The sequence below is a fragment of the Moschus berezovskii genome, chromosome 7 (genome assembly GCF_049115385.1).
Source record: "Moschus berezovskii isolate FMDL1 chromosome 7, NW_MosBer_1.0, whole genome shotgun sequence".
In the NCBI taxonomy this organism is placed as follows: Eukaryota; Metazoa; Chordata; class Mammalia; order Artiodactyla; family Moschidae; genus Moschus; species Moschus berezovskii.
This window is the reverse complement of record NC_142466.1, coordinates 15,271,687-15,297,814: the sequence shown is the minus strand read 5'-3', so window position 1 is coordinate 15,297,814 and position 26,128 is coordinate 15,271,687. Positions and strand designations below refer to the sequence as shown.

Genomic DNA, 26,128 nt, shown 5'->3' with positions numbered 1-26,128 from the left:
ACTGGAATTCCATCACCTCCACTAGCTTTGTTCATAGTGATGCTTTCTAAGGCCCACTTGACTTTACATTCCAAGATGTCTGGCTCTAGGTCAGTGATCACGTTATCGTGACTATCTTGGTCGTGAAGATCTTTTTTGTACAGTTCTTCTGTGTATTCTTGTAGAAAGTTTGGCAAAGCAGGGAACTGATAGTGTATGAAATGAGAACCACAGATACTTAATGAGCACAAACTGTTTGACCTCCAGTAATAAAGGGTAAATCAAAACAGTAGAATGACATTTTATCAAACTGTCTTTTTTTTTTTTTTAAATAGCATTCAGTTGGATTTGTTTGGCTAATTAATGCTTAACTGCAGCAACAGACTCAGAAATCTTAGTGGCCTGAGATGAGCAAAGTTTCTCACTCTTCCCCATTCAGGTGACTCTCTCCAGCGGTGACCCAGAGGGCTGGATTGCTTCTAATTTCGCCACTCCATAGTTTTAGAGTTTTTTCCTTTCAGTCTCTCAAGTAGTTGGGGAAAGAAGAATCCATCCCTGTTCTTAAGAGCCTTTTACGGAAAATGATACCTTGCTTCTTCTCATGTTCCCTTTGGTAAGAACCAGTCTTCCGACTCCAGCCAAACTGTAAGGCAGAGCGGGAGATGGAGGAGAGCAGATCCATACTCGAGGAGTGAGAGCTGTCTCTGTCACTCCGTGACTGGCCAGCTCTTGGGAAACAGATGTCCTCTCTGTTGTTGGTGGGAGGATAAATGGCCATCTTTCTAGTGCAGTAATTTTTAAAATAAGATATTCTTGCACTGACCCATGTGGAATTTGTTTTTCCTGAGGAGATACCTGTGTTATAGCTTTGATTACAGTGAAAAATTGAAAACAAATGTCTAACAAAAGAGGATTGGTTACAACAAATTACGGTGTTTCTGTCTTCAGTTACTGATTGTCACATGGTATACATGTAATGATGTGGGTCATGAGACTGTTCTTGTTATAAGTGGGAGAAATCAGATTTCAGAAAAGAACGTACGTCCTATGTTTGTAAGCATGGTTATTCATGCATAAACTAAAGACTGGCGGAGGTCTCTGGTTTTGGCAAAATAGCAGACTAGATTAATATAAACTTCTTGCTATACAGTGCATATTTTGCTTTCAGGAAAGACATTAAAATTAAAGAGTGGGGGCAGGAGAGGTTGGGGATTGAAAAAGCATCTGATGAACAGTCTGATGCTATAGTCTCTTAGGGTGTTTGCCAGTTTTGGTAACTCGCAGTTTAGTTCCCACAGAAATAAGAGAAAGAGCCTTGTGCCTTTGAGTGTCAGACTGAGACCCCAGATGAGAGTATGGATCTTCAAAAGGTTGAACATTCACTAAAGGAATGGGTTGCTGCTAAGTCACTTCAGTCGTATCCGACTCTGTGTGACCCCATAGACGGAAGCCCACCAGGCTCCCCCATCCCTGGGATTCTCCAGGCAAGAACACTGGAGTGGGTTGCCATTTCCTTCTCAAATGTGTGAAAGTGAAGTCGCTCAGTGGTGTCCGACCCTTAGCGACCCCACGGACTGCAGCCTACCAGGCTCCTCCATCCATGGGATTTTCCAGGCAAGAGTACTGGAGTGGCTTGCCATTGCCTTCTCCGAAAGGAATGGGTAGACTAGAAAAAAATAAAGTCTCTGTTAGCAAGATCCAGAACTGGTTGGGGAAGGGAATATTCACTGAGAACTCAGAACCATTTTCCCTTCATATGAGTTTTATGTTCAAATTTACATTTGCTTGTGGCTTCTGGGAGACTCTGCAGACTGAGAGTTCAACATAAAAAGCAGTCCAAAGCTGACGATAATAGAATCAGCAGACAGAAACTCAGCACATGAAGGGCAGGAACAGAAAACGTGAGGAAGAGTAGGTGCTCTCATAAAAATAAGGCCGATTTTAGAAAAGGAGCCAGTAGAATTTCTGGAAATGTAAAATACTCATCGAAATCAAAACCTAGTGGTCTGGACAAACAACCCCTTAGGCACAAAAGAGAGAATTAATGAGTTAGATCAAGAGTTGGCCAACTGTGGCTTGTGGGCTAAATCTTTGTTTCTGGACAGCCTGCATGGCAAGAATGGTTTTTGTATTTTTAAAGGATGTAAAAAAAAAGACATGAAAATATTCTACTTAGACTGGATGTGGCTCCCAAAGCCTAGTATGTTTACTGTCTGGCTCTTCACTAGACATTTCCTCACCCTCAGCTGGGAAGATAACGAGGATATTTCCAGATGGTAGCATGAAGGACAAAAGAGACGACACAGTAGAAGGGTTTCAAGACACCGAGAATGGAGTGGGGAGGTCTGACGCATGCCACACACTCAAAAAGGAGAGCGTGAATGACAGGCCCTATGCGAAGAGTTAATGACTCAACAGACAGACAGGTAATGACTGAACATTTTCTAGAATAAGGAAAGACACGCATCTTAAGAACTAGAAGGTTTGAGTGCTGAGCATCCCACTCACCTCCTGCTCCTACCCGCTGCTCCAGATTCCACATGTAGACATAGCAGAACCCCACCCTGAAGAGATCTTAAATACAGCCAGCATGAACAGTCAGGTTATCCACAAGGTACGGTAGTTAGACCGACATCGCACTTCTCAGCAACAATAACAGAACCCAGAGGACTCTTCAGTTGGTGGAAAAGAATTATTACTGTAGACTGGTGCATGCAGTTGGATCATTGTGTAGGATTTAGGGTGAAATAAAGTGTTTCACATACAATTTACCACCAGCAGACTCTGACTGGAGGAAGCACTTTAGGAAAAAGGAAGTAAGCAGAGGGGAGGAATGAGATGTAAAAGAGTGCAGCTCTGAAGAAGGAGCTTGGTAAACACGTGGGTGAACGCAGACAAGCACGCATTGCATTAATGACAGGAAGGGCTACTGCCGCGTGGGTAAGACATGGGGAGCTAAAATAGCATCAGTACTGACGTAGGAGTCAAGAGAGGGCATCGTAAGTAAAGCTGTTTAGTCGCTGAGTCATGTCCGACTCTTTGCGTCCCAGGCAAGAATGCTGGAGTGGGTTGCCATTTCTTTCTGCTGGGAATTTTCCCGACCTAGGGATCAAACTCAGTGTCTCCTGCTTGGCAGATGCATTCTTTACCACTGAGCCAATAGAGAAGTTCCAGTCATAGGTAAAGATCTTTTATTAATTGAGAAGAGGGATAAAATACTAGAGATAATGTTAAACTTTCAGCTAAAGTCATAAATTGAATATATAACTTACAGACTGGTAGAGGTTTAAAAAACATAACAAACTTATCAACTAAAAGTCAGGAAAGAGATGGGAAATAGAAAAAAGTGATAAGTAACCCCCTTCAAAAAAGATTGTTAGTAAATCTTAATGTGTCACAAAAGTGTAAGTAGATCAAACACTAGTTTAAAGTCAAAGGTTGTTAAATTGGAGTTTCTATTAAAAGAATGAAATCTTGTTCTCAAGTGTTTCTGAGGGGCACCTAAAATACAAGGAGAGACATGGAAAGTTTGCTGGGCAAAAAATGGAGAAAGTTAAGCTAGGCAAATATTAGCTGAGAGCTGAGTGTCTGACCAAGTGGCAGGAAGTGCCCAAATATCCATTGAGAGGTCAATGGATAAGCAAAGTGGCGGCATATACCTACTGTGGAATATTATTCAGTCAAAAGGAAGGATGAAGTTCTGTGCTGCAACACAGATGAATGTTGAAACATGCTAAGTGAAATAAACGAGTTCCATAAGGACAGATATTGTATGGTACTCCTTGTATGAATATTTAGAAAAGGCAAGTTCATAGAGACAGTGAAGTAGAGGTTACCAGGGGCTGCGATGGATTCTATTCTTTGCAGCCAAACATGGAGAAGCTGTGGAAACGAGACCGGGAGCTGGGTGGCTCAGACCGTGAGCTCCTTCTGGCCAAATTCAGGCTTCAATTGAAGAAAGCAGGGAAAACCACGGACCATGCAGGTATGACCTATGTCAAATCCCTTACGATTATACAGTGGAAGTGACAAGTAGATTCAAGGGATTAGATCTGATAGAGTGCCTGAAGAACTATGGACGGAGGGTCATGACATTGTACAGGAGGCAGTGAATAAGACCAGCTCCAAGAAAAAGAAATGCAAAGGGCAAAATGGTTGTCTGAGGAGGCTTTACAAATAGCTGTGAAAAGAAGAAAGTGAAAGGCAAAGGAGAAAAGGACAGATATACCCATCTGAATGCAGAGTTCCAAAGAATAGCAAGGAGAGATAAGAAAGCCTTCCTCAGTGATCAATGCAAAGAAATAGAGGAAAACAATAGAATGGAAAGGACTAGAGATCTCTTCGAGAAAATTAGAGATACCAGGGGAACATTTCATGCAAAGATGGGCACAGTCAAGGGCAGAAATGGTCTGGACCTAACAGAAGCAGAAGATATTAAGAAGAGGTGGCAAGAATACACAGAAGAACTAATACAAAAAAGATCTTCATGACCCATATAACCACGATGGCGTGATCACTCACCTAGAACCAGACATCCTGAAATGCGAAGTCAAGTGGGTCTTAGGAAGCATCACTACGAACAAAGCTAGTGGAGGTGATGGAATTCCAATTGAGCTATTTCAAATCCTAAAAGATGATGCTGTGAAAGTGCTGCACTCAATATGCCAGCAAATTTGGAAAACTCAGCAGTGGCCACAGGACTGGAAAAGGTCAGTTTTCCTTCCAATCCCAAAGAAAGGCAATGCTAAGGAATGCTCAAACCTACCACACAATTGCACTCATCTCACACACTAGCAAAGTAATGCTCAAATTCTCCAAGTCAGGCTTCAATAGTACGTGAACTGTGAACTTCCAGATGTTCAAGCTGGATTTAGAAAAGGCAGAGGAACCAGAGATCAAACTGCCAACGTCCGTTGGATCATAGAAAAAGCAAGAGAGTTTCAGAAAAAACATCTATTCCTGCTTCATTGACTATTCCAAAGCCTTTGACTGTGTGGATCACAACAAACTGGAAAATTCTCCAAGAGATGGGAATGCCAGACCACCTGACCTGTCTCTTGAGAAACCTGTATGCAGGTCAGGAAGCAACAGTTAGAACAGGACATAGAACAACAGACTGGTTCCAAATAGGAAAAGGAGTACGTGAGGAATTGGGGGTGGGAGGAGAAGGGGACGACAGAGAATGAGATGGCTGGATGGCATCACCGACTTGATGAACATGAGTTTGAGGAAACTCCAAGAGTTGGTGATGGACAGGGAGACCTGGTGTGCTGCAGTCTGTAGGGTCACAAAGAGTCGGACATGACTGAGCAACTGAACTGAACTGAACGGGAAACAGGGAGGTGAGTTACTGCCTACTGGTTATAGAGTTTCTGCTTGAGGTGATGGAAAACTTTTGGAAATGGTAATGATGGTTGTACATTTTGACTGTAATTAATGCTGCAAGCTATACTGTTTGAAAATGATTAAGATGGCAGTTGTATGTTTATATGTTTTATCACAACAACAAAAATTTTTTAAAAGCCGAATAACTGATACTGATATCAACCAGAGTAAACTTTAAGGCAAAAAGTATTTCTAGGGATAATGAAGATCTCTACATAATTATATTCCTTCTAACTGCCTGACAGAAGATATGCCATCTCTTGGGAAAATTGTATTTACTACTGTGTTTATAGTACTTTTAAACAATGTCTAGCCCACAATAAAAGAAACAAGATTGCAAAGAAACAGGTAAGCAGGATGCACAATCAAAATAGTAGAGTCTACAGGTGCCCCAGACAGTAAAATTAGATAAGGAATTTTATTCTTATAAATATGCTAAAGAAAATAGAAGAAGAGATGGAAAAAATAAGTAGATGAAGAATTTCAATAGAGAAATGGAATCTCTAACAAACGACTTGATGGACATTCCAGAACTGAAATGTATAATACCTGAAATTAAGAATTTATTGGGTGGAATTAACCTTTAACTAGATACAGCCGAAGAATGGTGTGGTGAACTCAGAATCAGATCAGTTGAAATTATTCAAGCTAAAGCTTTATTGGATGAAAAAAATACTGAGTAATGCAGAGTTACTGAATTGTTACTCTGATTCAGAGTAATGCACAGAATAAATTGATGGGGAATTGAGATTAGGCATAATGGTTTGTTATGGTCCAGTATTAGGGTGAAGACAGTAGAATAAAAGGAAGGGATAAATGCACATATTGTAAATTATTATTATAAATATATTATTACCATAATAATTATTATAAAAAAGAATGGATACAGTTTGGCAGATCTAAAAATAACTCCAGGACTTGTAGCCAATAATAGACTACAAAATTGATATTCTGTGCAGGGTGATTTTTACTATCTACTTTTTATAACAATCCTGAACATGAGTGTTTTACTTATGAAAAAACTGCAGCTCAGCATGGTTAAGTGACCATCTAAGAGCTTGCTAAGCTGTGATTTGATCCAGGTCTGGCCAGGAGGTCTGTATTCTTTCCTGTATATCACATTGTTTCTAGTTTATAAAAGGGGAAGAATGTAGTATCATGGGCAGATTTTAAAGTTTTTGGAAAGAGGGAATATTTGGAATCATTAAGTGGCCATGGTGTGTCCTAGAGAAGGTCACCTTTTTGATCAGCCGCTAAATTGTGTCTGACTCTTTGCGACCCCATGGACTGCAGCACTTCAGGCTTCCCTGTCCTTCACTATCTCCCAGAGTTTGCTCAGATTCATGTCCATTGCCTCAGTGATGTCATCCAACCATCTCGTTCTCTGTCGCCTCCTTTGGGAGCTGGAAATGCCAGTCTGCTAGTGCAGAGCAAAAAGGCTAGGGTGGGAGTAGTAGCTTTGGGGGTTTACCAGATTATGTCAGAAGGCTTGAGGAGCACTTTTTGTAGGTAGGACCACCAGTGGGTGCCAGGAAAGCAGAAAGGGATGAGTCAGGGAGATAGGCGGAACACTAGAGAGTACAGTGTCATGGGCAACCAAGGGAAAGTTGAGAATTCATAGAATGGGAAAGTGATCGGTGATATAATTCATTTATTTAACAGATGTTAACAGAGAAGCTAACCATGTGCCTGGCACTGTGCTGAGACCTGGTGATACGGCAGTGGTCCAGGCAGACAAAGTTCCTACCCCCAAGAATGAGGTTTTGTTGGGAAAGATAGGTAATAAAAAGTCAGTGAAGAGATATTAAGAAGGAGATCAGTAGGTCAGTGCCAGAAAGTGTCAGGGGTTAAGAAAGGCTGCTTTAAAGGGGAATATCAAGAAGTGAAAATCTGAAGGGTGAGGAGGAGTCAGCCAGAGAAGAGCCTGGGAAGGAGCATTTGAGATGGAAAGATCAGCAGGTAGGAAGCTTCTGAAGCAGTCGAGAGCTTGGGCAGTTGAGGAGTTGAAAGGAGGCCAGTGCGTCTCAAGTTGAGCACGCGTGTGTGGCAGGGGGTCACGGCAGAGAGAGTAGCGTGGTGGTCAGGAGCTAGGGCTTCCCTTGTGGCTCAGCTGGTAAAGAATCCGCCTGCAATGCGGGAGACCTGGCTTCAATCCCTGGGTTGGGAAGATCCCTGGAGAAGGGAAAGGCTGCCCATTCCAGTATTCTGACCTGGAGAATTCCATGGACTGTATAGTCCATGGGGTCGCAAAGAGTTGGACACGACTGAGCGACTTTCACTTTCAGGAGCTAGTTATGAAGGACCTGGCAGTGCAGTGGGAGAGCCATGAAAATTTTTAGGGAACAGAGAGCCATGGTCCAACTGAAATTTTAAGACAGTGCTTCTGGCTGCTGCGTGTAGAGTGCCTCGTAGGGCACAGGCTGACAGGTTGGGCGTTCAGTGCTGTGGCAGACGACCAGAATCAGTGAGGCGTGTGTGTTGCATGTGGAGTTATGTTGATAAGGAGACTGCTCCTTATCAGTGTTTGATGTGACGTTTGTTTCTAGATCCTAGTACCTCCATTGTCATGTTCCAGAGAATGGTAGAAGACAGTCTAAGTGTTTTTGTTTTTCTTTTGTGCTTGAAATGATGGATTTAGCTGTTTGGGAAAGAAAGTTCATGCTTTGGAGCACTGATGACACTTTTGCCTAATTCCAGTAAACGAGATGGAGCTTGGTGGGATAGACATTTTAGAGTCAATGTTGAATTACTGGTTTCCATCAGGACATTTGTTTCTTTTTCCAGTTCTGTTCACTGTGAGTTAGTGGTGCTAGCAATATGAGATTGTGTAGTCAGTCTCCAGGTGACTTTTCAAAGACACTGTTCAGACTCTGTATAGTGTATTTTTGAGTTTTTATAAGAAAAACGTTAAACGCAATAGAAGCAGATCCATATATCTCCCGTCATTCAGTGTCAACAGCAGTCTGGTCGCGACTAACCTTGTTTCACTGATACCCAGAGTTCCTACCACCACCCTGGTCCTAGTTATTTTTAAGCAAATTCCAGATAAATCGTCTGTAAATATCTCAGTAAATACTTCTAAAAGGTAAGGACTTTTCTACATTTTAGCATTTTGGTTTATTCCCTCTTGGAGCACGTAAATAGGTAACCATATAGCTGGATGGTTTGCCTTTGAGAGTGCCAGTTTATGCTTATTGTCTGAGTGTATTTATTGATAGGACCCCTTTTCACTTAAAATACTGTCTCTGTTTGAACAATAAATTCTATGATCTCCCTGTATACATGAGAAGCCTTTTCATAGTGGACAGTAAATAAATTCTTCAGTATTGAGTATTTTCCTAACAGCTTGTCATCTCTCTATCTCTGTCAGGAGAGCAAGCCCCGGAGTTCACTGTTTCAGGAGATGATACACCGAAGCGCAGTGCTGCGTGAGTCAGAGAGGAGGGACCTGAGCCACATGGTAAGCAGGGAATGCGGCAGCCAAGTTGCCTGGAGTTTGCCACTTGTTTTCCTCCGCCCCATCCTTTCTTTGTTAGGATTTGCTCATAAACACAGAGCACATTTTTTTATTTTGAAAACAAAAAAGGAGATTTTTAACATTTGAATTAAAAGGATAATGCTTTAGAAATACTGACCTACATGGATATTTGGTAAGCTGCTAAACTAAATTACCCAAGTTTAGGTTTTTTCCATGTTGATTATTATTTGAGTTTTGTTGTCCTTATCTCATGGTCTACTTACTCAAACCTCTTAGTAACACTGTCATCACTTTCTATTTTTATCTAAAAGGATAGATGACTCTATCAAACATTTAATAGTTCTACATGGTTAGCAAAGGTGGAAGCTAGAGAGAGTGACTGAGCATCCATTTTACACTGTCTTGTGGTAGTATCCTTGCTGTTTGTGTCTTTTTAGGCTAAAAGTAGTTCCCTGAGGTCAAGGATTATTTTACATCCTAGCTGCTCCCACGGTTATACTTAGCATGTCTTAGACATGAAAAGAGTATGATGAATACTCTTTGGAGGAAATGAATGAAGGAAATCGGTATTCTTGGCACAGAACATTGTAAATTTACTTCTAGATGTACTGAAATTGAGGAGAAAGCAAGTGCAGAACGTTTATAACTTGTGATAGTAAAGTTTGGTAAGAGAAAGGACTGGGAATGCTGGTTCAAGATTTATTAACCTAAAGTGTCGTCCTTTATTTTCATAGCAACACAATGTATTGTTATCTCCACACATTTATCTCTGTTTTGGGAGATTAGAAACCTGAGGCCTAAAGTCTCACAGCAAGTCTCTCTAAAAGATAAGAAATAATACCCCCATTTCTAAGTACACCGTTCTTTCTGAAAGACCGAGTTACTGTTTATATAGAAGATAAATGAGAAGCAAACTGGGAAATACATTTTGTCTCTGGATTACCGCACCCACTGCTGGGTGAAGATCCAGAGAGTTCTCTTCAGCTCTTTTCCACCACTCTGAATATAACAAATGGAGCTCCTCACAGAGGTGTTTTTTTTTGCTTTTCCCCAGTACTTAAAGAGGCAATTTTCCTGTCAGGAATGAACATAGACAGGAGGGTGTTTCTCTGTCTCACGACAGTGCCTCAATCTCTAATAACAAATTGTTATGAACATTTTTGCCCTCTGTTGAATGTAGCTGCTAATCATTTTATAGGGCTCTAATGGGAAGAAAGTGGGTGTATCTGAACACTGAAACTGCTTTTGGACACTTACCTAATCCATCTCTTACTATTAATAACTCCAAGTACAATATCCATGCCAAAAAATAAAACCTGTATTGGACTTAAAATGTTCTGCGAGGCACACATCAGTGATCCAACCATTGTTCTGTCTTACAAGATTTAGGCATTTTCTAGAAAGTTTCGGAAGTGGGGAAGCAAGGTTGTTGAGCATAAGGTCTTCAGGACTGACACTTCTCTTTCTTTTGCAGGCCTGAATGTTGGCAGTGACACCGTTAAGAGGCTGGCATTTATTTCTGTTCTAACCAGCTACCTTATAACTGTGAACAGTAACTATGCATATGTGTTGGTCAGTGAAACCAAGGAGCAAGAGCTATGGCAGTTGAGGAGGTCTGTCTGATTCCAGGGTATTTTTCCCCGGCTCCACCATCAGGGATCTTCTCCCTCCCACCTCAACAACAATGTGGTACCATCTGCCTTTTGATAGAGATTAAGGACATGTTCTTTGGCCTACAACTAGAACTCAGAATCTGCTGGAGTAGGGTCAGAGACCATTTCAGTCACAGCTGAGGAAGATGAAATTTCCATTCTACTTGGTGCCTTGTCCAGGGAGCACACTAACTCTCGGGGAAACGTGTTGAGTGAGAAGAGGCTGAGCCTGGCCCACTAGAAACCCGTGGTTATGGCGAGTGAGCCAACGTGACCAGCGGGGATAGGAGCCGCAGAGGGACTCATGACAGGCTATACCATGTTGCGGAATGGGGGCGCGGGGAACGGAGGTCAGACCTGCATGCTACGCTGGTCCAACCGCATCCGGCTCACGTGGCTCAGCTTCACGCTGTTCATCATCCTGGTGTTCTTCCCCCTCATTGCTCACTATTATCTCACCACCCTGGACGAGGCAGACGAGGCGGGCAAGCGCATCTTTGGCCCGCGGGCCGGCAGCGAACTCTGCGAGGTGAAGCACGTGCTGGACCTCTGCCGCATCCGCGAGTCCGTGAGTGAGGAGCTCCTGCAGCTGGAAGCCAAGCGTCAGGAGCTGAACAGTGAAATCGCCAAGCTGAACCTGAAGATTGAGGCCTGCAAGAAGAGCATCGAGAATGCCAAGCAGGACCTACTTCAGCTCAAGAACGTCATCAGCCAGACAGAGCATTCCTACAAGGAGCTGATGGCGCAGAACCAGCCCAAGCTCTCTCTGCCCATCCGCCTGCTCCCGGAGAAGGATGATGCTGGCCTCCCACCCCCCAAGGCCCAGCGGGGCTGCCGGCTGCACAACTGCTTCGATTATTCCCGGTGCCCTCTGACCTCTGGTTTCCCCGTCTATGTTTATGACAGTGACCAGTTCGCCTTTGGCAGCTACCTGGATCCCTTGGTCAAGCAGGCTTTCCAGGCCACGGCCCGAGCCAACGTTTATGTCACCGACAACGCGGACATCGCTTGCCTTTATGTGATCCTAGTCGGGGAGATGCAGGAGCCCACCGTGCTGCGGCCCGCCGACCTGGAGAAGCAGCTGTTGTCCCTCCCGCACTGGCGGACGGACGGCCACAACCACATCATCATCAGCCTGTCTCGGAAGTCGGACACCCAGAACTTACTGTACAACGTCAGCACCGGCCGGGCCATGGTGGCCCAGTCCACCTTCTATGTGGCCCAGTACCGGCCTGGCTTTGACTTGGTGGTGTCGCCCCTAGTCCACGCCATGTCGGAGCCCAACTTCATGGAAATCCCACCACAGGTGCCAGTGAAGCGGAAATACCTCTTCACCTTCCAGGGCGAGAAGATCGAGTCGCTGAGATCCAGCCTCCAGGAGGCCCGCTCCTTTGAGGAGGAGATGGAGGGGGACCCTCCAGCCGACTACGACGATCGGATCATTGCCACGCTCAAGGCCGTCCAGGACAGCAAGCTCGACCAGGTCCTGGTGGAGTTTACCTGCAAAAACCAGCCGAGGCCCAGTCTGCCGACTGAGTGGGCGCTGTGTGGGGAGCGGGAAGACCGCCTGGAGCTCCTGAAGCTCTCCACCTTCGCCCTCATCATCACGCCGGGGGACCCGCGCCTGCTTGTCTCCTCGGGGTGCGCCACCCGGCTCTTCGAGGCCCTGGAGGTCGGGGCTGTCCCGGTGGTGCTGGGGGAGCACGTGCAGCTCCCCTACCAGGACGTGCTGCAGTGGAGCGAGGCGGCGCTGGTGGTGCCCAAGCCGCGGGTCACTGAGGTCCACTTCCTGCTGCGGAGCCTCTCGGACAGCGACCTGCTGGCCATGCGGCGCCAGGGCCGCTTCCTCTGGGAGACCTACTTCTCCACCACGGACAGTATCTTCAGCACCGTGCTGGCCGTGATCCGGACGCGCATCCAGATCCCAGCCGCTCCCATCCGGGAGGAGGCGGCGGCCGAGATCCCGCACCGCTCGGGCAAGGCGGCCGGCACCGACCCCAACATGGCGGACACCGGGGACCTGGACCTGGGCCCGGTGGAGACCGAGCCGCCCTACGCCTCGCCCAAGTACCTCCGCAACTTCACCCTCACGGTCACCGACCTCTACCGCAGCTGGAACTCCGCCCCGGGGCCCTTCCATCTGTTCCCCCACACGCCCTTTGACCCCGTGCTGCCCTCGGAGGCCAAGTTCCTGGGCTCAGGGACCGGATTCCGGCCCATTGGCGGCGGGGCCGGGGGCTCCGGCAAGGAGTTTCAGGCGGCGCTGGGAGGCAACGTCCCTCGGGAGCAGTTCACGGTGGTAATGTTGACTTATGAGCGGGAGGAGGTGCTCATGAACTCCTTAGAGAGGCTGAACGGCCTCCCTTACCTGAACAAGGTCGTGGTGGTGTGGAATTCTCCCAAGCTGCCGTCAGAGGACCTGGTGTGGCCTGACATTGGGGTCCCCATCATGGTAATAACAGAGCCGTGAGCGGTTTGTTTACCGCACCAGAGGGTAGTTCATTCTTGATGATCTCTTTCCCATAAAGATGCTGTTTCTGTTTTAATCTGTTCAGATCCTTTCCCCGTGAAAATTTCCCCTTGCTTCTATTTCAGTTCTTTCAGGCCTTGCCAGTTCTCTGCTGCTCACTTCCAAAGGCCCCTAAGATGTTCCTGTAGGGAGACTGATACTGACCCGGCGAAGGTTTGCAAAGCCCTGTCATTGACCTTGTAGACATCTTCTCTGTCCTTACAAAGGGGCTGATGATGAGAATGATGATGAAAAGCTGACATTTAAGAAGCACTCATAATTTTAGAGTTTATAGAACTTACAGTAACAGTAATGAGCTACTATGATTTCTTCTGTGGAAACTGAGGCTTAGACACGTTAATTATTTTGCCTAAGGTCACGATTACCATTTGTGGAGGAGCTGAGCTTTTAGTGTGCCTGATTCCAGGAGCTGTGGTTTTAATCACCTCCCAAAGGGTTTAGGAAGGAGACCTGTTCCATTTCACAGGATTGTCTGCAAGTCCTCTGGGAGACTGGCATCAGGGTTTGATACTTTGGGATTTGGAGACCTTGGACCTTTTCTGTAGTTTCATTTTCATAAAACTCTTCTCTGTTATGGTTATGATGACGTATTCTACAGGGACAGTAATAGCCAAATATGCAGGATAGAGCTTTAGCTCTGAGTACTTTGTTTATCCACCTTCTGTTGTAAGTTTGTCTGTCTAGAGGGAGATTATCCATTTCTCTTAAATGTGAGGCCTAAGAACAAGTCTCAAGCCACATGGCAACAGTTTACCGTGCAGCACAGGTCCTCTCCAGAAAAGGTAGCAAAGAAGGGCCAAAGTCTGATGAGCCATCACTGCTAGACGCTTGCTTAAGAAAACTAGTCGTTTTTAAGAAGAATTTGCCTTGAAGGGGAATGTTTAGGCTAGACCAGTTTTTAACATATTTATTTCATTGAGGAGCTAACGCACATGACATATTTTCTAAGGGCATCATGGTAAATGGGAAAGTATGTGGCACGATAGAGACCTAGGATTAAATAGTCATTTTTGTGATCTTTGATAAGTTAATTAATTCCTTTGACTTCAGGATTAAAGAGGGATCTAAAATAATACAGGGCTTCCTGATAGCTCAGTTGGTAAAGAATCCGCCTGGAATGCAGGAGACCCTGGTTTGATTCCTGGGTCTGGAAGATCTGGTGGAGAAGGGATAGGCTACCCACTCCAGTATTCTTGGGCTTCCCTGGTGGCTCAGCTGGTAAAGAATCTGCCTGCAGTGTCGGAGACCTGGGTTTGATCCCTGGGTTGGGAAGATCCCCTGGAGACGGGAAAGGCTACCCATGCATTCTGGCCTGGAGTCTGACATGACTGAGTGACTTTCACTTCCTTTCACTAAGATAATACAAGTAGTCAGTTCAGTCGCTCAGTCGCGTTGGACTCTTTGTGACCCCATGGACTGCATGCAGCACACCAGGCCTCCCTGTCCGTCACCAACTCCTGCAGTTTCCTCAAACTCCTATCCATTGAATCAGTGATGCCATCCAACCATCTCATCCTCTCTTGTCCCCTTCTCCTCCCGCCTTCAATCTTTCCCAGCATCACGGTCTTTTCCAGTGAGGCAGTTCTTTGCATCAGGTGGCCAAAGTATTGGAATTTCAGCTTGAGCATCAGTCCTTCCAGGGATATGAATATTCAGGACTGATCTCCTTGAGGATGGACTGGTTGGATCTCCTTGCAGTCCAAGGGACTCTCAAGAGTCTTCTCCAACACCACAGTTCAAAAGCATCAATTCTTTGGCGTTCCACTTTCTTTATAGTTCAGCTTTCACATCCATACATGACTACTGGAAAAACCATAGTTTTGCCTAGATGGACCTTTGTTGGCAAAGTAATGTCTCTGCTTTTTAATATACTGGAAAAGTGCCCAATAATTATTTGATTCTTATTTATTCCTTCATGTCAAAGGAGATGGAAGTAAGCATGGATGTTCTGCTTATGTTAAGGACTCACTTCACTGATAAACCTCCTTTTACCCATGACTTAATTTCCCTTGTGTTATAACTGTTACTACCTTTCTTCTCTTGTACAAATCTTTGTTTTCTTTCTTTTTTTTTTTTACAAATGTCGCTACTTTCTTTCTACTGCTGCTAATCTTTTCTTGTATTTTATTTAATTGAATTTATAATCAGAGATTCTTCAAAGACTGTAGGGTTCTGCAAACTTTTGATCCCAGAATTTATCTTGTATATTAAGAAAGCTTTGTAAACAGGGAGATTTCTGTATAGACTTCTTCCCAAATACATTTCACATTTTTTCTTTCCTAGTTACAACTTTTTGAATGTCATCAAAATTAAGAAAAAAAAAATCGTTCTGTGAAAGGTAGACACTGCTCATTAGCAAAGCAGCCTGTGTTTCCCATGTTCCTGAATTTTCTCTCAATTTGTTAGGGAGGTGGAGAAGCTGATGCTGCCACAGTTAACAGTGACTGAAGTGCAGCAGAGTACTTGCCAGAACGAATCCTTCCTTTTAACTCTGGTGGGAAATAAGTCGTTCTCTTTGATTACTGAGCCACTTATTGCAGCAATACCATGCTTAATCAGAAAGTGCCAGAAACTTTCCAGGCCGGGGGCAGCTCTGAAGAGCTTGTCCGTATTAGTAGTACACACATTTTTTTTTTTTTTCCTAGTTCCTGTGAAAAAAGAAGAAATTCAAGCTGGAAAATTTCAGCCCATTCTCTAAATATTTGGACTGCTTGCTGTTCAGTATGTAGGAGAGGCAGGGTGTTGGGGCAGCAGTTGAGCTGCCGCCCTCTGGGGCACAGAGCTATCAGGTCTGGGAGGGAGGGTGGCCCTCCACGGTGGGAAATGGTAGTGTTAGGAGTCATCTCAGAGTGGGTTTTCCACCAAGGATGCAGACGTGACCTCTTTGTTCATTTTGTTAACAATAGATCCCTGTAAGATGACCAGGCAGTCTTTCAGGTTCCATTCCTTCAGGGAAGATGATTTGAGCTGAAAGAATCAGCCCAGGAGCCTACCTGCCACTTCAGAAAATGTTGGGCAGTCTGTGGGTCTCTTCAGCTCAGGATGCCGTCATAGCAGTGGGCACAAATGCTGTCTCTTTGTGGGCTGTGAAGTCTTTTGAGCCCTCGGTGTTCAGGTAGAGAGCAGGGTTGTCTTGGGTACCTACTGGAGTCTGTGGTGAAATCCCTCTTTCTTTTCCATTACTTACATAGCAAGGGGGAAACTACTCTGGGTCTGGCTGACAGTAAGTGTGATTTTCACTGCCACCCACCTGCCCAGAATGCTTTACGTAAAGAGAATTTCAGCTGAGATAGATCGGATGGGGCCTGGGCGAATTGATGGCACTGCCCGCAGGGAGGTGGGGTGTGTGGGTTTCTCACCTGGATGGTAGGGATGGCTGCACCAGAGGCATCTTTCTGTCTCTTGCTTGTTTTATGAGCAGTCGAATTGGGTTCCTTAGCTCCTTGAGTGGAATGACATGAATGTTTAATGGAAATCAAATGGAGGGTGGCATTGGGCCAGGGGATTCGAAGGCCTGTCTTTTGAAAAACTCCCTTCTAGGGAGTCAGCACTTTCATGCATCTTAAAGATTTTCCAGTGTTTCCTGGCTGCTGTTGTTTGTAATGATAGTCAGTGATTTCTCAAATATTTATTTCCCCATAGGTAATGTGTTATTTTTCTCTGGCCACTTTCAAGACTTTTTCTATACATTTGGTTTTCAGCAGTTTGACTGTGATATGCCTCTGCATGGTTTTCTTTGATCTGTGTTCTGATTGGGGTTCACTTAGTCTTTTAAGGGCTTCACAGGTGGCTCAGTGATAAAGAATCCACCTGCTAGTGCAGGAGATGTGGGTTCCATCTGGGTCAGGAAGATCCCTGGAGGAGGAAATGGCAACTCACTCCCAGTATTCTTGCCTGGGAAATCTCATGAACAGACGAGCCTGGCGGGCTATAATCCATGGGGTCTCAAAGAGTCAGACAACACTTAGCAACTAAACAACAAGACTCTTAAATCTAGTAATTTATATATTTTAAAATTACATTTGGGGAATTTTTTGTTCAATATTTGTTCAGGTATTTTCTTCCTCTTTGGGGACTTCATTTTGTGTATACTAGGCATTTTAAAAAAATATTTTACAATTGTATTTGTCCGTTATACTATACTAGGCATTTTGATACTGTCTTGCTGTTTTCAGCAGCTCTGTTCATTGTTTAAAAATCATTTTTTATCTTTGATAATTTCTGTTGATATGTAGTACGTTTACTGACTTTGGTGTCTACACTGTTCTTTATTTTATTGAGTCAGTTTTAAATTTCAGATACTGTGTTTCCAGTTTAAGAATTTCCATGTTTTTAAAAATTATAGTTTCTGTTTCCCTCCTGAGATTTCCTGTTTGGTTTTTTTCCCATTCTGAATACACTTCATTAAAAAAATTTTTTTTAATTTATTTTATTTAGTTGACTGCATTGAGTCTTAGTCGCAGCACGTGGAGTCTTCATTGGTTCACGTGGGATCTTTCATTGCTGTGCATGGACTCACTAGTTGTGGCACAGGGGCTCTGGAGCGCGAGGGCTCAGAAGTTAAGCACACGGGCTTTCTTGCTCCTTGCTGTGCGAAATCTTAGTTCCCTGATCAGGGATCGAACCCACACAAGGCGGATTCTTAACTGCTGGACTGCCCAGGAGGTCTCTACTTCACTTCAGTGAGTGCAGTTATGTTAGCTGCTTTAACGTCTTGGTCTGCTAATTCCAACATATGGGTTGAGTATTCATTGTAATTGGGAGTCATGTTCTTCTGGTTCTTTGTAGAGCAAACAGTTTTGTATTAAATTGTGAATGTTGCGAAGACTGTGGATTTTGTTTTATTTCTCTGAAAAGTGTTGAGCTTTTAGTTTTAGCCGGAAGTTAATTTGGTTGGACTCAGACGGCAAGTTCTCTTGGGTGGCAGCACAAATGTTGGTTCAGCCTTTTTGTCTGTAGCTGGTCTGCTTGTGAACAGCAGAAAGAATACATGGTTCTGGGGTGAACTGGAGACTGGGCGGTTTGTACACAGAACTTGGAGCTCTCCTGTCTGGTTCTCTCAGTCTTGCAACCCCTTTCTTCCAGGGGTCGTGGTTGCCCCAGGCTCTTTCCTCTTACTCCTCAGGCCAGAACAGCTTGGGTGCTATATGCAAGTTTAAGCTATCCTTCTTGGTGCCAGCTCTGGTCTACACTCAAGGTGAAAGCAGCAGTGATTCTCCCGTGTCAGTAATTCCTTCCTAAATTTTGGCTCCCCTTTGTAATGTGTCGCCTTCTGCTCACCCTGGTGTCTTCAGGTAATGCTCTTTTGGTGTTTTTGTCCAGAGTTAATGTCGCCGTCAGCAGGAGGTGGCGTCTGGGTGGACAGGAGCCTCCAGCTGGTCTCTGATACACAGCCCCACCCAAAATATTGGTTCATTTTTACTTTATTCTGACCAGTTAACACATCTTTTTCACTCTGCTTTACATTCTGGAAAATAGTATATAGGGTGGCCTTGTTGGAGCATCCTGTGGAAATGAGAACGTCAAAATTGGTCCTTTTGGAGTTTTACAAAGGGGACTTTGTTATTCACTGTGTAGTCTTGCCCACTCAAAACACTGTCCATCTCTATGCTGTGTACTTGCTTGTTTTTAGGTCCCTGACAGCCAAAGCCCTCAAATTCTTAATTTTTAGTTCTCTTCTCTATAAAGGGTACAGCTGCTTTAAATAGGGTGCCTAGGAGGACTTTTTTGAAGAGGTGACATTTGAGCAGAAGCCTGAGGGAAGTGGGAGAATGGACCATGTAAATTCTGGGGGTATGTACAGAGAACAGTAAGTGCAGGAAGCTGTCGTGTTCAGGCCATGGCAGGGGGACCCTGTGTACCCTGGGTGGAATGATCCAGAGTAGAGCTTGAGAGGAGGTCGGAGGAGACAGAGGCAGCATGTGAGACCACGGTGAGGACTGAAGGTTTTATTTTCTGTGTGAGGGTACCAGGGAGGGTTTTGAGCAGAGAGAAATCTGATACGTGTGGGACAGTGGGGGAAAGAGCAGACACAGTTGACAGGCTGTTGCAGGAGTCCAGGTGAGGGGTGCTGGTGGCCTGGATAAGGCAGTCATGGTGGAGATGGAGATTCACAGAGCAGTGTACCACCGCCCTGGGAGTCTCCAGGGTCTCTGGAGATGAGGCCAGAACGTGCTATGCTGCCCAAGTGAAGACTTTGGAGATACGAGGTGGTTTTTCAGCCCTTTTCCCCTCTCTCCCAGTCCTTTATGCTAGAATTGAACAAGGCAGGTTCTGTCTGGGGAACTTAATGTCATGCCAGGGTGGTTATTTTAGTCCTGTTGCCCCAGTAGTCTGCTGAGGAAGGTTGGAGGAGAAACCGACTGTGTTGTTAACTCAAGAGTCATTACAATTCAGGCTTGGGCCTCTGCCAGCTGGGCAGTTAAAGGCTTCATTTCTGGCTGGCTAGCCCGCCAGGCTCCTCTGTCAATGGCGATTTTTCCCAGCAAGAATACTGGAGTGGGTTGCCATTTCCTTCTCCTGGGAATCTTCCTGACCTGGGGTTGAATCTGTGTCTCCTGCATTGCCGGCAGATTCTTTACACTGAGCCATTGGGGAAGCCCCCAGATACTGAGTTATTTGCTACTAATTAGGAAAAGACTTATCATGATTTATCATGATAGCTAATTAAATACTTAATAGGTGAATTGATACTTGGCTAATTAATGTGGATTTGCTGATTCTACCTGGATTTAGAAACCAAATGGTTAGTTAACATATTGGCAGAAAGGATTCTATTTAAGTAGTAGTTCTTTTATCATTCATAAACTCCAGAATTCCTCAGAACCCGGGTTGAATGTTAACTGGAGATACTGATTATTTTTTGTATGCTTTTGTATGAAGCATACAGCTCATGCATTTGCACATAGTAGGGGTCTGGGTTGTGCTTGTTGCCCTATTCTGTTGTGATGAGGAGAGTGCCTTCATAAATGAAAGTGAACAGAGAACTCGGGATTCATCATCAGGGAGTATTGTATGTGAAACAGGAAAAACGAGCAAGTCAGTGAGCCCTGCTCCTGACCTTGACTGTTGTAGGTTGATGGATTTATTTATTTTTTTTTCCGCTCTAGATAGCTAGATTAGATACTAAGAGGTTTCAGTATAATCAGTGTTTACAGTTGACATATAAACTTCTCAAGTCTTTATTCCATATTCTGAAAATATGGATGGGACAGGGCTAAGTTAGGTCCTATTTCCTATTTGTTTATTCATTTGTAAAACTCTTGTTAAACATCTTCTGTATGGCAGGCACTGTGTTCTGTATGTTCTGGTCAGTGTCATAACAGTAGTTAAATCAATAGCTTGAAGGTCAGTCTTCATGTTCACAAGTCACTAAGCAGTAGTCATAAGGCATGATAAAAAATTAGCCGATGTTGAGGGAGCGGAGAGGAGCTTTGTTTTAATTTGAAAGAAAACAAAACAACATCAACAGAAGTGAGAATATTTCCTAAACATGACATCTTACTTCTGGTTGACTCATTTCTTTCGTGTTTGATCTGCCCTTTGTCAGATCCTTAGAGGCTGGTGCTGTTCTGCGTGTTTGCGTTACAGATATTTGAATCTCTTTGTCCTTCTGATTTTGGTGCCAGAATGGATAATGGTTGATTTGCTGAGCTTTTGTCTAGCCATTACGCCATTACAGCTCGGAAGCAAAACTGGTAGAAGAAAGCTTTTTCTAAAAGAAAATTTTAATTTATTTACTTGGCTGCTCTGGGTCTTAGGTGTGCCATGTGGGATCGTAAATTGCAGTGTGTGGGATCTGGGATTGAACCCAGGCCCCCTGCGTTGGGAGCTTGAAGTCTTGGCCACTGGGCCACCAGGGAAGTCCCAAAGAAAGCTGTTACTCCTCCCACCCTCCCCTCTGCCTTTAAGTTTAGTTTGTATTTGCGAACTTTGTAAAGGCAGAAATCACTTTGTGGTTATGAGAAAGAGGTGTCTGTGCTTACATGACGAATTACACGTTTTCAGAGTTGGCTTTGCTCTCTCCTGGTGGTTGATGCTGAAAATGGCACAGTGACATTTGGGCTGGATAATTCTCTGTTGTGGGGAGCAGCCCTGTGCAGCGTGGGATTTAACAGCATCCCTGGCCTCTGCCCACTAAGTGCAAGTGACCCACCAGCCACCAGTGGTGACAACCAAACATGTGCACAGATATTGTCAAGTGTCCCTTGGGGTCAAAATCACTCCTAGCTGAGAATCCTTAAAGCAGACCTGCTGACCAGTTTTTCGTGGGTTAACTACAAGTAGGCTGCCGCCATACTTGACACTGTGTTTCTCTGAATCTTGGAAAGCTGCTCTTTTATTCCAATTCAGCGCCCTTATCCTGAAGATCTTGCTGTGGTCCAGCCCTGGGGAGTAATGCCAGCATGAGCTGAGACAGAACATGTGCTGTATTCCTGAATCCAGAGGACCTGTTAATGGCCCTGCCTCTTAATGAACTTTGATAAACTTGCTAAAAAACTGAATGTGAAATCTAAGCCAACACACACTTGATATGAGACCTTCCGCTCCATCTCGGTTTTCCACAGGACAGGCAGGTCCTCTTGATTGGATTCACTTTGTAATGAGACAAAAGTTTGGCTGTGTTCTCGGTATCAAAGCATGATGGTTTTAGATTTTATTGTTGTTTTTTAATTTTAGATAAAGGAGTTGACTGTAGCGTTGTCAAGTGTGGCTGGTAAATAGCTTCCATTTTTCCGCACAACATGGTGCTATGTTGATGCAGCCCAGAGGTTGCTTACTCAGGTTTATGCGTGTAGTAAGTGATAGAATTGAAATCTGAGCTCAAGTGTTTCTGGTTGACTCCAAAGCCATGCTTTCCCCTCTGTCCCAGCGCCTCTCAAAGTGCAGTGTGCCTTGGGCTCACTCTGGACATCTTGTTAAAACACAGGTCCTGGCTTGGTAGGTTTAGGAAGGCTGGCAATTCTGCCTTTCTAACGGAGTCCCAGGTGACGCCTGTGTTGTTGACCTTGGGATCACACTTTGAGTACTAGAGCTCTGTGCTGTGTTCCTGAATTTTTTTTTTTTTTTCCTTTTCTTTTTGGTTCTGCTGGGTCTTCGTTGCTGCTTGTGGGCTTTCTGTAGTTACGGTGAGTGGGGGCTACTCTTCCTTGTGATGTGAGAGCTTCTCATTGTGGAGGCTTCTCTCTTAGGGCAGACTCCAGGGGCACAGGCTTCACTAGTTGCAGCTTACAGGCTCTAGAACACAGGCTCAGCAGTTGTAGCGCATGGGCTTAGTTGCTCTGTGGCACGTGGGGTCTTCCCAGACCAGCGATCAAACCCATGTTCCCTGCATCAGCAGGCGGATTCTTACCCACTGAGTCACCAGGGAAACCCCTGAATTGTTAATTGTGGTATAGATAATCCTCCTGGTGATTAACCCACAAAATTGGTAACCTACAATTGAAAATTCAGTAACTGGATGTTTTACTGATTGTTTTCTTCGTTTTAAGCGATGTGTATTCCCTAGAGTTGAGGGAAAGCGCTGTTCCCCTGAACTGGCAGCATTGCCATTTTGTGTTGAGTGAATGCTGGGTGCGTTGGAAAGTAATGTGAAAGATCCCAGGGAAGTTTGTGGGGGCAAGCGTTACAGTGCACAGCTGCCGAGGTCCACTGACCTAGGGTAACATTATTTTCCATTTCCACATCTCTGAATTGGGTGTGTCTTAAGCCACAGATGGCATTTTACCGTCACTGGGTGTTGGCAGTAGACTTCTGCTACTGTGGCTGCCCTTCTCCTCCCTGGGGGTGGAGCTGGGCAGCCCCCACAGGGAGCACCTGGCCGCCTCCCCCTGCTCGTTCCTCTCTGTTTCCTGACCTGGGCTTCAGTGCCTTTGTTCTGTCACAGCTGAACCCAAGCTTGGGAGGTCCAGGCTACAAGCTTGGGGATTTTCATCTTGTTCAGAAGTGCTGCAGGGCAAGATTGATTTCTGTGTCTTTTGCTTTGCCCCTGACGTCTGCTGTTGGTAGCAGCAAATCTGTTACCGATTTCTCCTTGTTTTGACTTGGTAGGGGCTCCTCTGGGACTGAGTCGAAATTTTAAAAAGCTCTTTACTAAACATTTTAAATGATGAACTATTTTTTTCTTATTTGGCAACATTTTTATTTCTTGACGGTACACAAATTAATAATGCTTTTTTCATGGGGTCTTAGCTAGATGAGACTTATAAGTTTAACCTAAGTTTACCAGAAAAACACTGATTTGGAGTTAGGAGGTGTGAGTTAGGAGTCTAGCTCTGTAAGGGGCCTGTTGTCCATGTGTAAAGTAAAAGTTGACTGAATGATCTCCGAGGCCCTTCTGGCTCTGAACTAGTTGGATTCTAAGTGTGCTGGAATGAATTAATTGACGTGTGAGATCTCTGCTTTAAGAACATAGAAGAAGTGATTATTAGTACTTTTGACAAGATTGGTGAGCGAGGAGACATCTGAGCCGGGTGTTCAGGGGGAGAATAGTTGTGGAGGAATAGGCGAGAGAGGATTTTAAGCTGACGAGACGGTGCTCACAAGGTCATGGGAGAACCTTTAAAACCATTCACAGGGACTTCCCTGGTGGTCCAGTGGTTAAGATTCTGCACTCCCAGTGCAGGGGCAATGGGTTCAGTTCCTGGTCGGGGAACTGAGATCCCACATGCTGCACGATGTGACCAACCAACAAACAAAAACACTCAGCTTTTAGACCCTGGACAGAATTATATTCATCATGTTATGTAGAGATGAGCCTCAGTACAGGTGTTCCATTGCAAGAAGGATGTCCTTTCCCAGCTGTCTAAGATGATTACTCAAGAAGTTCTCTTCGTGTCTTGCTTTTGAGAATAAAATGATGATTCCTCACTAGTTAGTCAATGAATTAATGGGTATAGAAACCATAAAATTAAAGGAGCTATTAGAGTACTCAAGTCTGTTCATCCTTGTTTGAGTTTCAGAGTCAAAGTGAATAATAAAGCTACTACCTAGTAGTAGCTACTATCTGAGGCACATTTGAAAGAAAAAACGTGAAAGTGAAGTCGCTCAGTCGTGTCTGACTCTTTGTGACCCCATGAACTGTAGCCCACCAGGCTCCTCCGTCCATGGGATTTTCCAGGCAAGAATACTGGAGTGGGTTGCCATTTCCTTCTCCAGGAGATCTTCCCTACACAGGGATTGAACCTGGGTCTCCTGCACTGTAGGCAGATGCTTTACCTTCTGAGCCACCAGGGAAGTCAGCTAGGGAAGCCTCCCAGGAAGGCACATTTATATAATTTTAAAAATTATAATGCAGTTCTTATGATTGAGCACTGATCTTTGTTTCGGGAAGAAATAACAGCTTTGCATACGACAGTCACCTAGGATAGAGATTCTCTGAATTGGGGATTTCTTTGGACACGGAAGCTCCTGGTTTTACTGCGTCAGGTACACCTTGAAAGAAAACACTCTGTAAGTGTCGTCAGTGTTGCCGGTAGCAAAAGCAAAGTAGTCATCCTCAACTGGATGGGCTCGCCTTCGCTGTTTTAGACCGAAAAGAAAGGCCTTTGAATTGGGACTCAGAAATGACACAGACTCCAGGGAGTTCTAAGTTGGGTTTCCAGGGGATTCCAGAGCTGAGGATCATACCCTCAGTTCTGCTCTGCCACTTTGTGTTCTCTTGGGAAAATTATTTTTAATATCCCTAAACCGTGTTTGTTGCATACTTAAAATAATCCTCAGCTTTAGCTTGTTTCCCAGGCAAATTAGTTAGCAAATGAATAGAGCTTACAATGTGAAATCTTTATAAATTTGCTGAATTATAAGGCAGTTTTTATTCCTGTAAGATGTGTGCTAGATTTTGCAGTTTGGTTTTGTTGTTATTCAGTCTCTAAATCGTGTGCAACTCTTTGGGACCCCATGAACCACAGCGTGCCAGGCTCCACTGTCTTCAGCATCTCTCAGAGTTTGCTCAGATTCATGTTAATTGAATCAGTGATGCTGTATCCAACCATCTCATCCTCTGTCGCCCCCTTCTCCTCCTGCCTTCAGTCTTCCCAGCATCAGGGTCTTTTCCAATGAGTCGGTTCTTCACATCAGGTGATCAAAGTATTGGACCTTCAACGTCAGTCCTTCCAATGAATATTGGAACAAGAGTTTCTTTAGTTCTTCTTCACTTCAGTATATTTAGCCACAATCTCCTTTGACCTAAAGACAGCCTTACTTTTGCATTCTGCAGTACAGCATTGGTCATCAGTGCTTTTCCTTTCTCTTTGCAGGTGGTTCGTACTGAGAAGAACAGTCTGAACAACCGATTCCTGCCGTGGAATGAAATCGAGACAGAGGCCATCCTGTCTATCGATGACGACGCTCACCTCCGCCATGATGAAATCATGTTTGGGTTTCGGTGAGGAGCTTATTTTTAATCAAGAAACGCTTTTGTTTGCAAGTGACAGGAAACTAACTCAAAACCTGGATGAGGCAGCCAAATGAATTTCATAGCTGGTAGTAACTGAGACACCTTGTGTGCTAAGTCGCTTCAGCCGTGTCCGACTCTGTGCCACCCCAGGGACCGTAGCCCGCCAGGCTCCTCTGTCCATGGGATTGTCCAGGCAAGAATAGTGGAGTGGGTTGCCATTCCCTTCTCCAGGGGGTCTTCTCGACCGAGGGATTGAACCCATGTCGCTTACGTCTCCTGCATTGGCAGGAGGGTTCTTTGCCACTAGTGCCACCTGGGAAGCCCCAGGGCTTAAATATCTCACTTTGAAGGAACAGTACAGATAAGAGAACAGAGTAGATCAGGGCCGCTCAGAGTGTGTCCAGTCCTGGCGCTGACTCATGGGCAGTTTATTTCCTGTCCAAAGTGAGATAAGTACAGAAATTGAGGGTAGATATTTAGAAGCCTTTAAATAACTTGACATTTGCCATGACATCCAAGTGTGAACATTTTTCTTGTAATTCATTTTTGAGCAGCATTTATTGAATATAATTCATGCGTCACACAGTTCACTCAGTTCAGTGTCCCGTTCGGTGGCTTTTAGTGAATTTACAGGCTTGTGCAACTGTCACCATAATCTGTTTTAGAAATCTTCATCACCGTTGGAAGAAATCTTATACCCATTAGCA

At 44.6% G+C, this 26,128-nt stretch overlaps 1 protein-coding gene across 4 annotated transcripts in view; it reads left to right on the top strand.

Annotated features, from left to right (window-relative positions):
- EXTL3 (exostosin like glycosyltransferase 3) overlaps nucleotides 1-26,128 on the top strand; it is a 153,469-nt gene that overhangs the window by 90,656 nt on the left and 36,685 nt on the right. For all 4 annotated transcript variants that reach the window (XM_055428060.2, XM_055428058.2, XM_055428057.2 and 1 more), the window contains exons 2-4: nucleotides 8,735-8,824; nucleotides 10,317-12,946; nucleotides 25,282-25,409. In XM_055428060.2, the coding sequence (XP_055284035.2) occupies nucleotides 10,799-12,946; nucleotides 25,282-25,409 (2,276 nt within the window). In that variant the 5' untranslated portion in view covers nucleotides 8,735-8,824; nucleotides 10,317-10,798. The remainder of the gene's footprint in view (nucleotides 1-8,734; nucleotides 8,825-10,316; nucleotides 12,947-25,281; nucleotides 25,410-26,128) is intronic.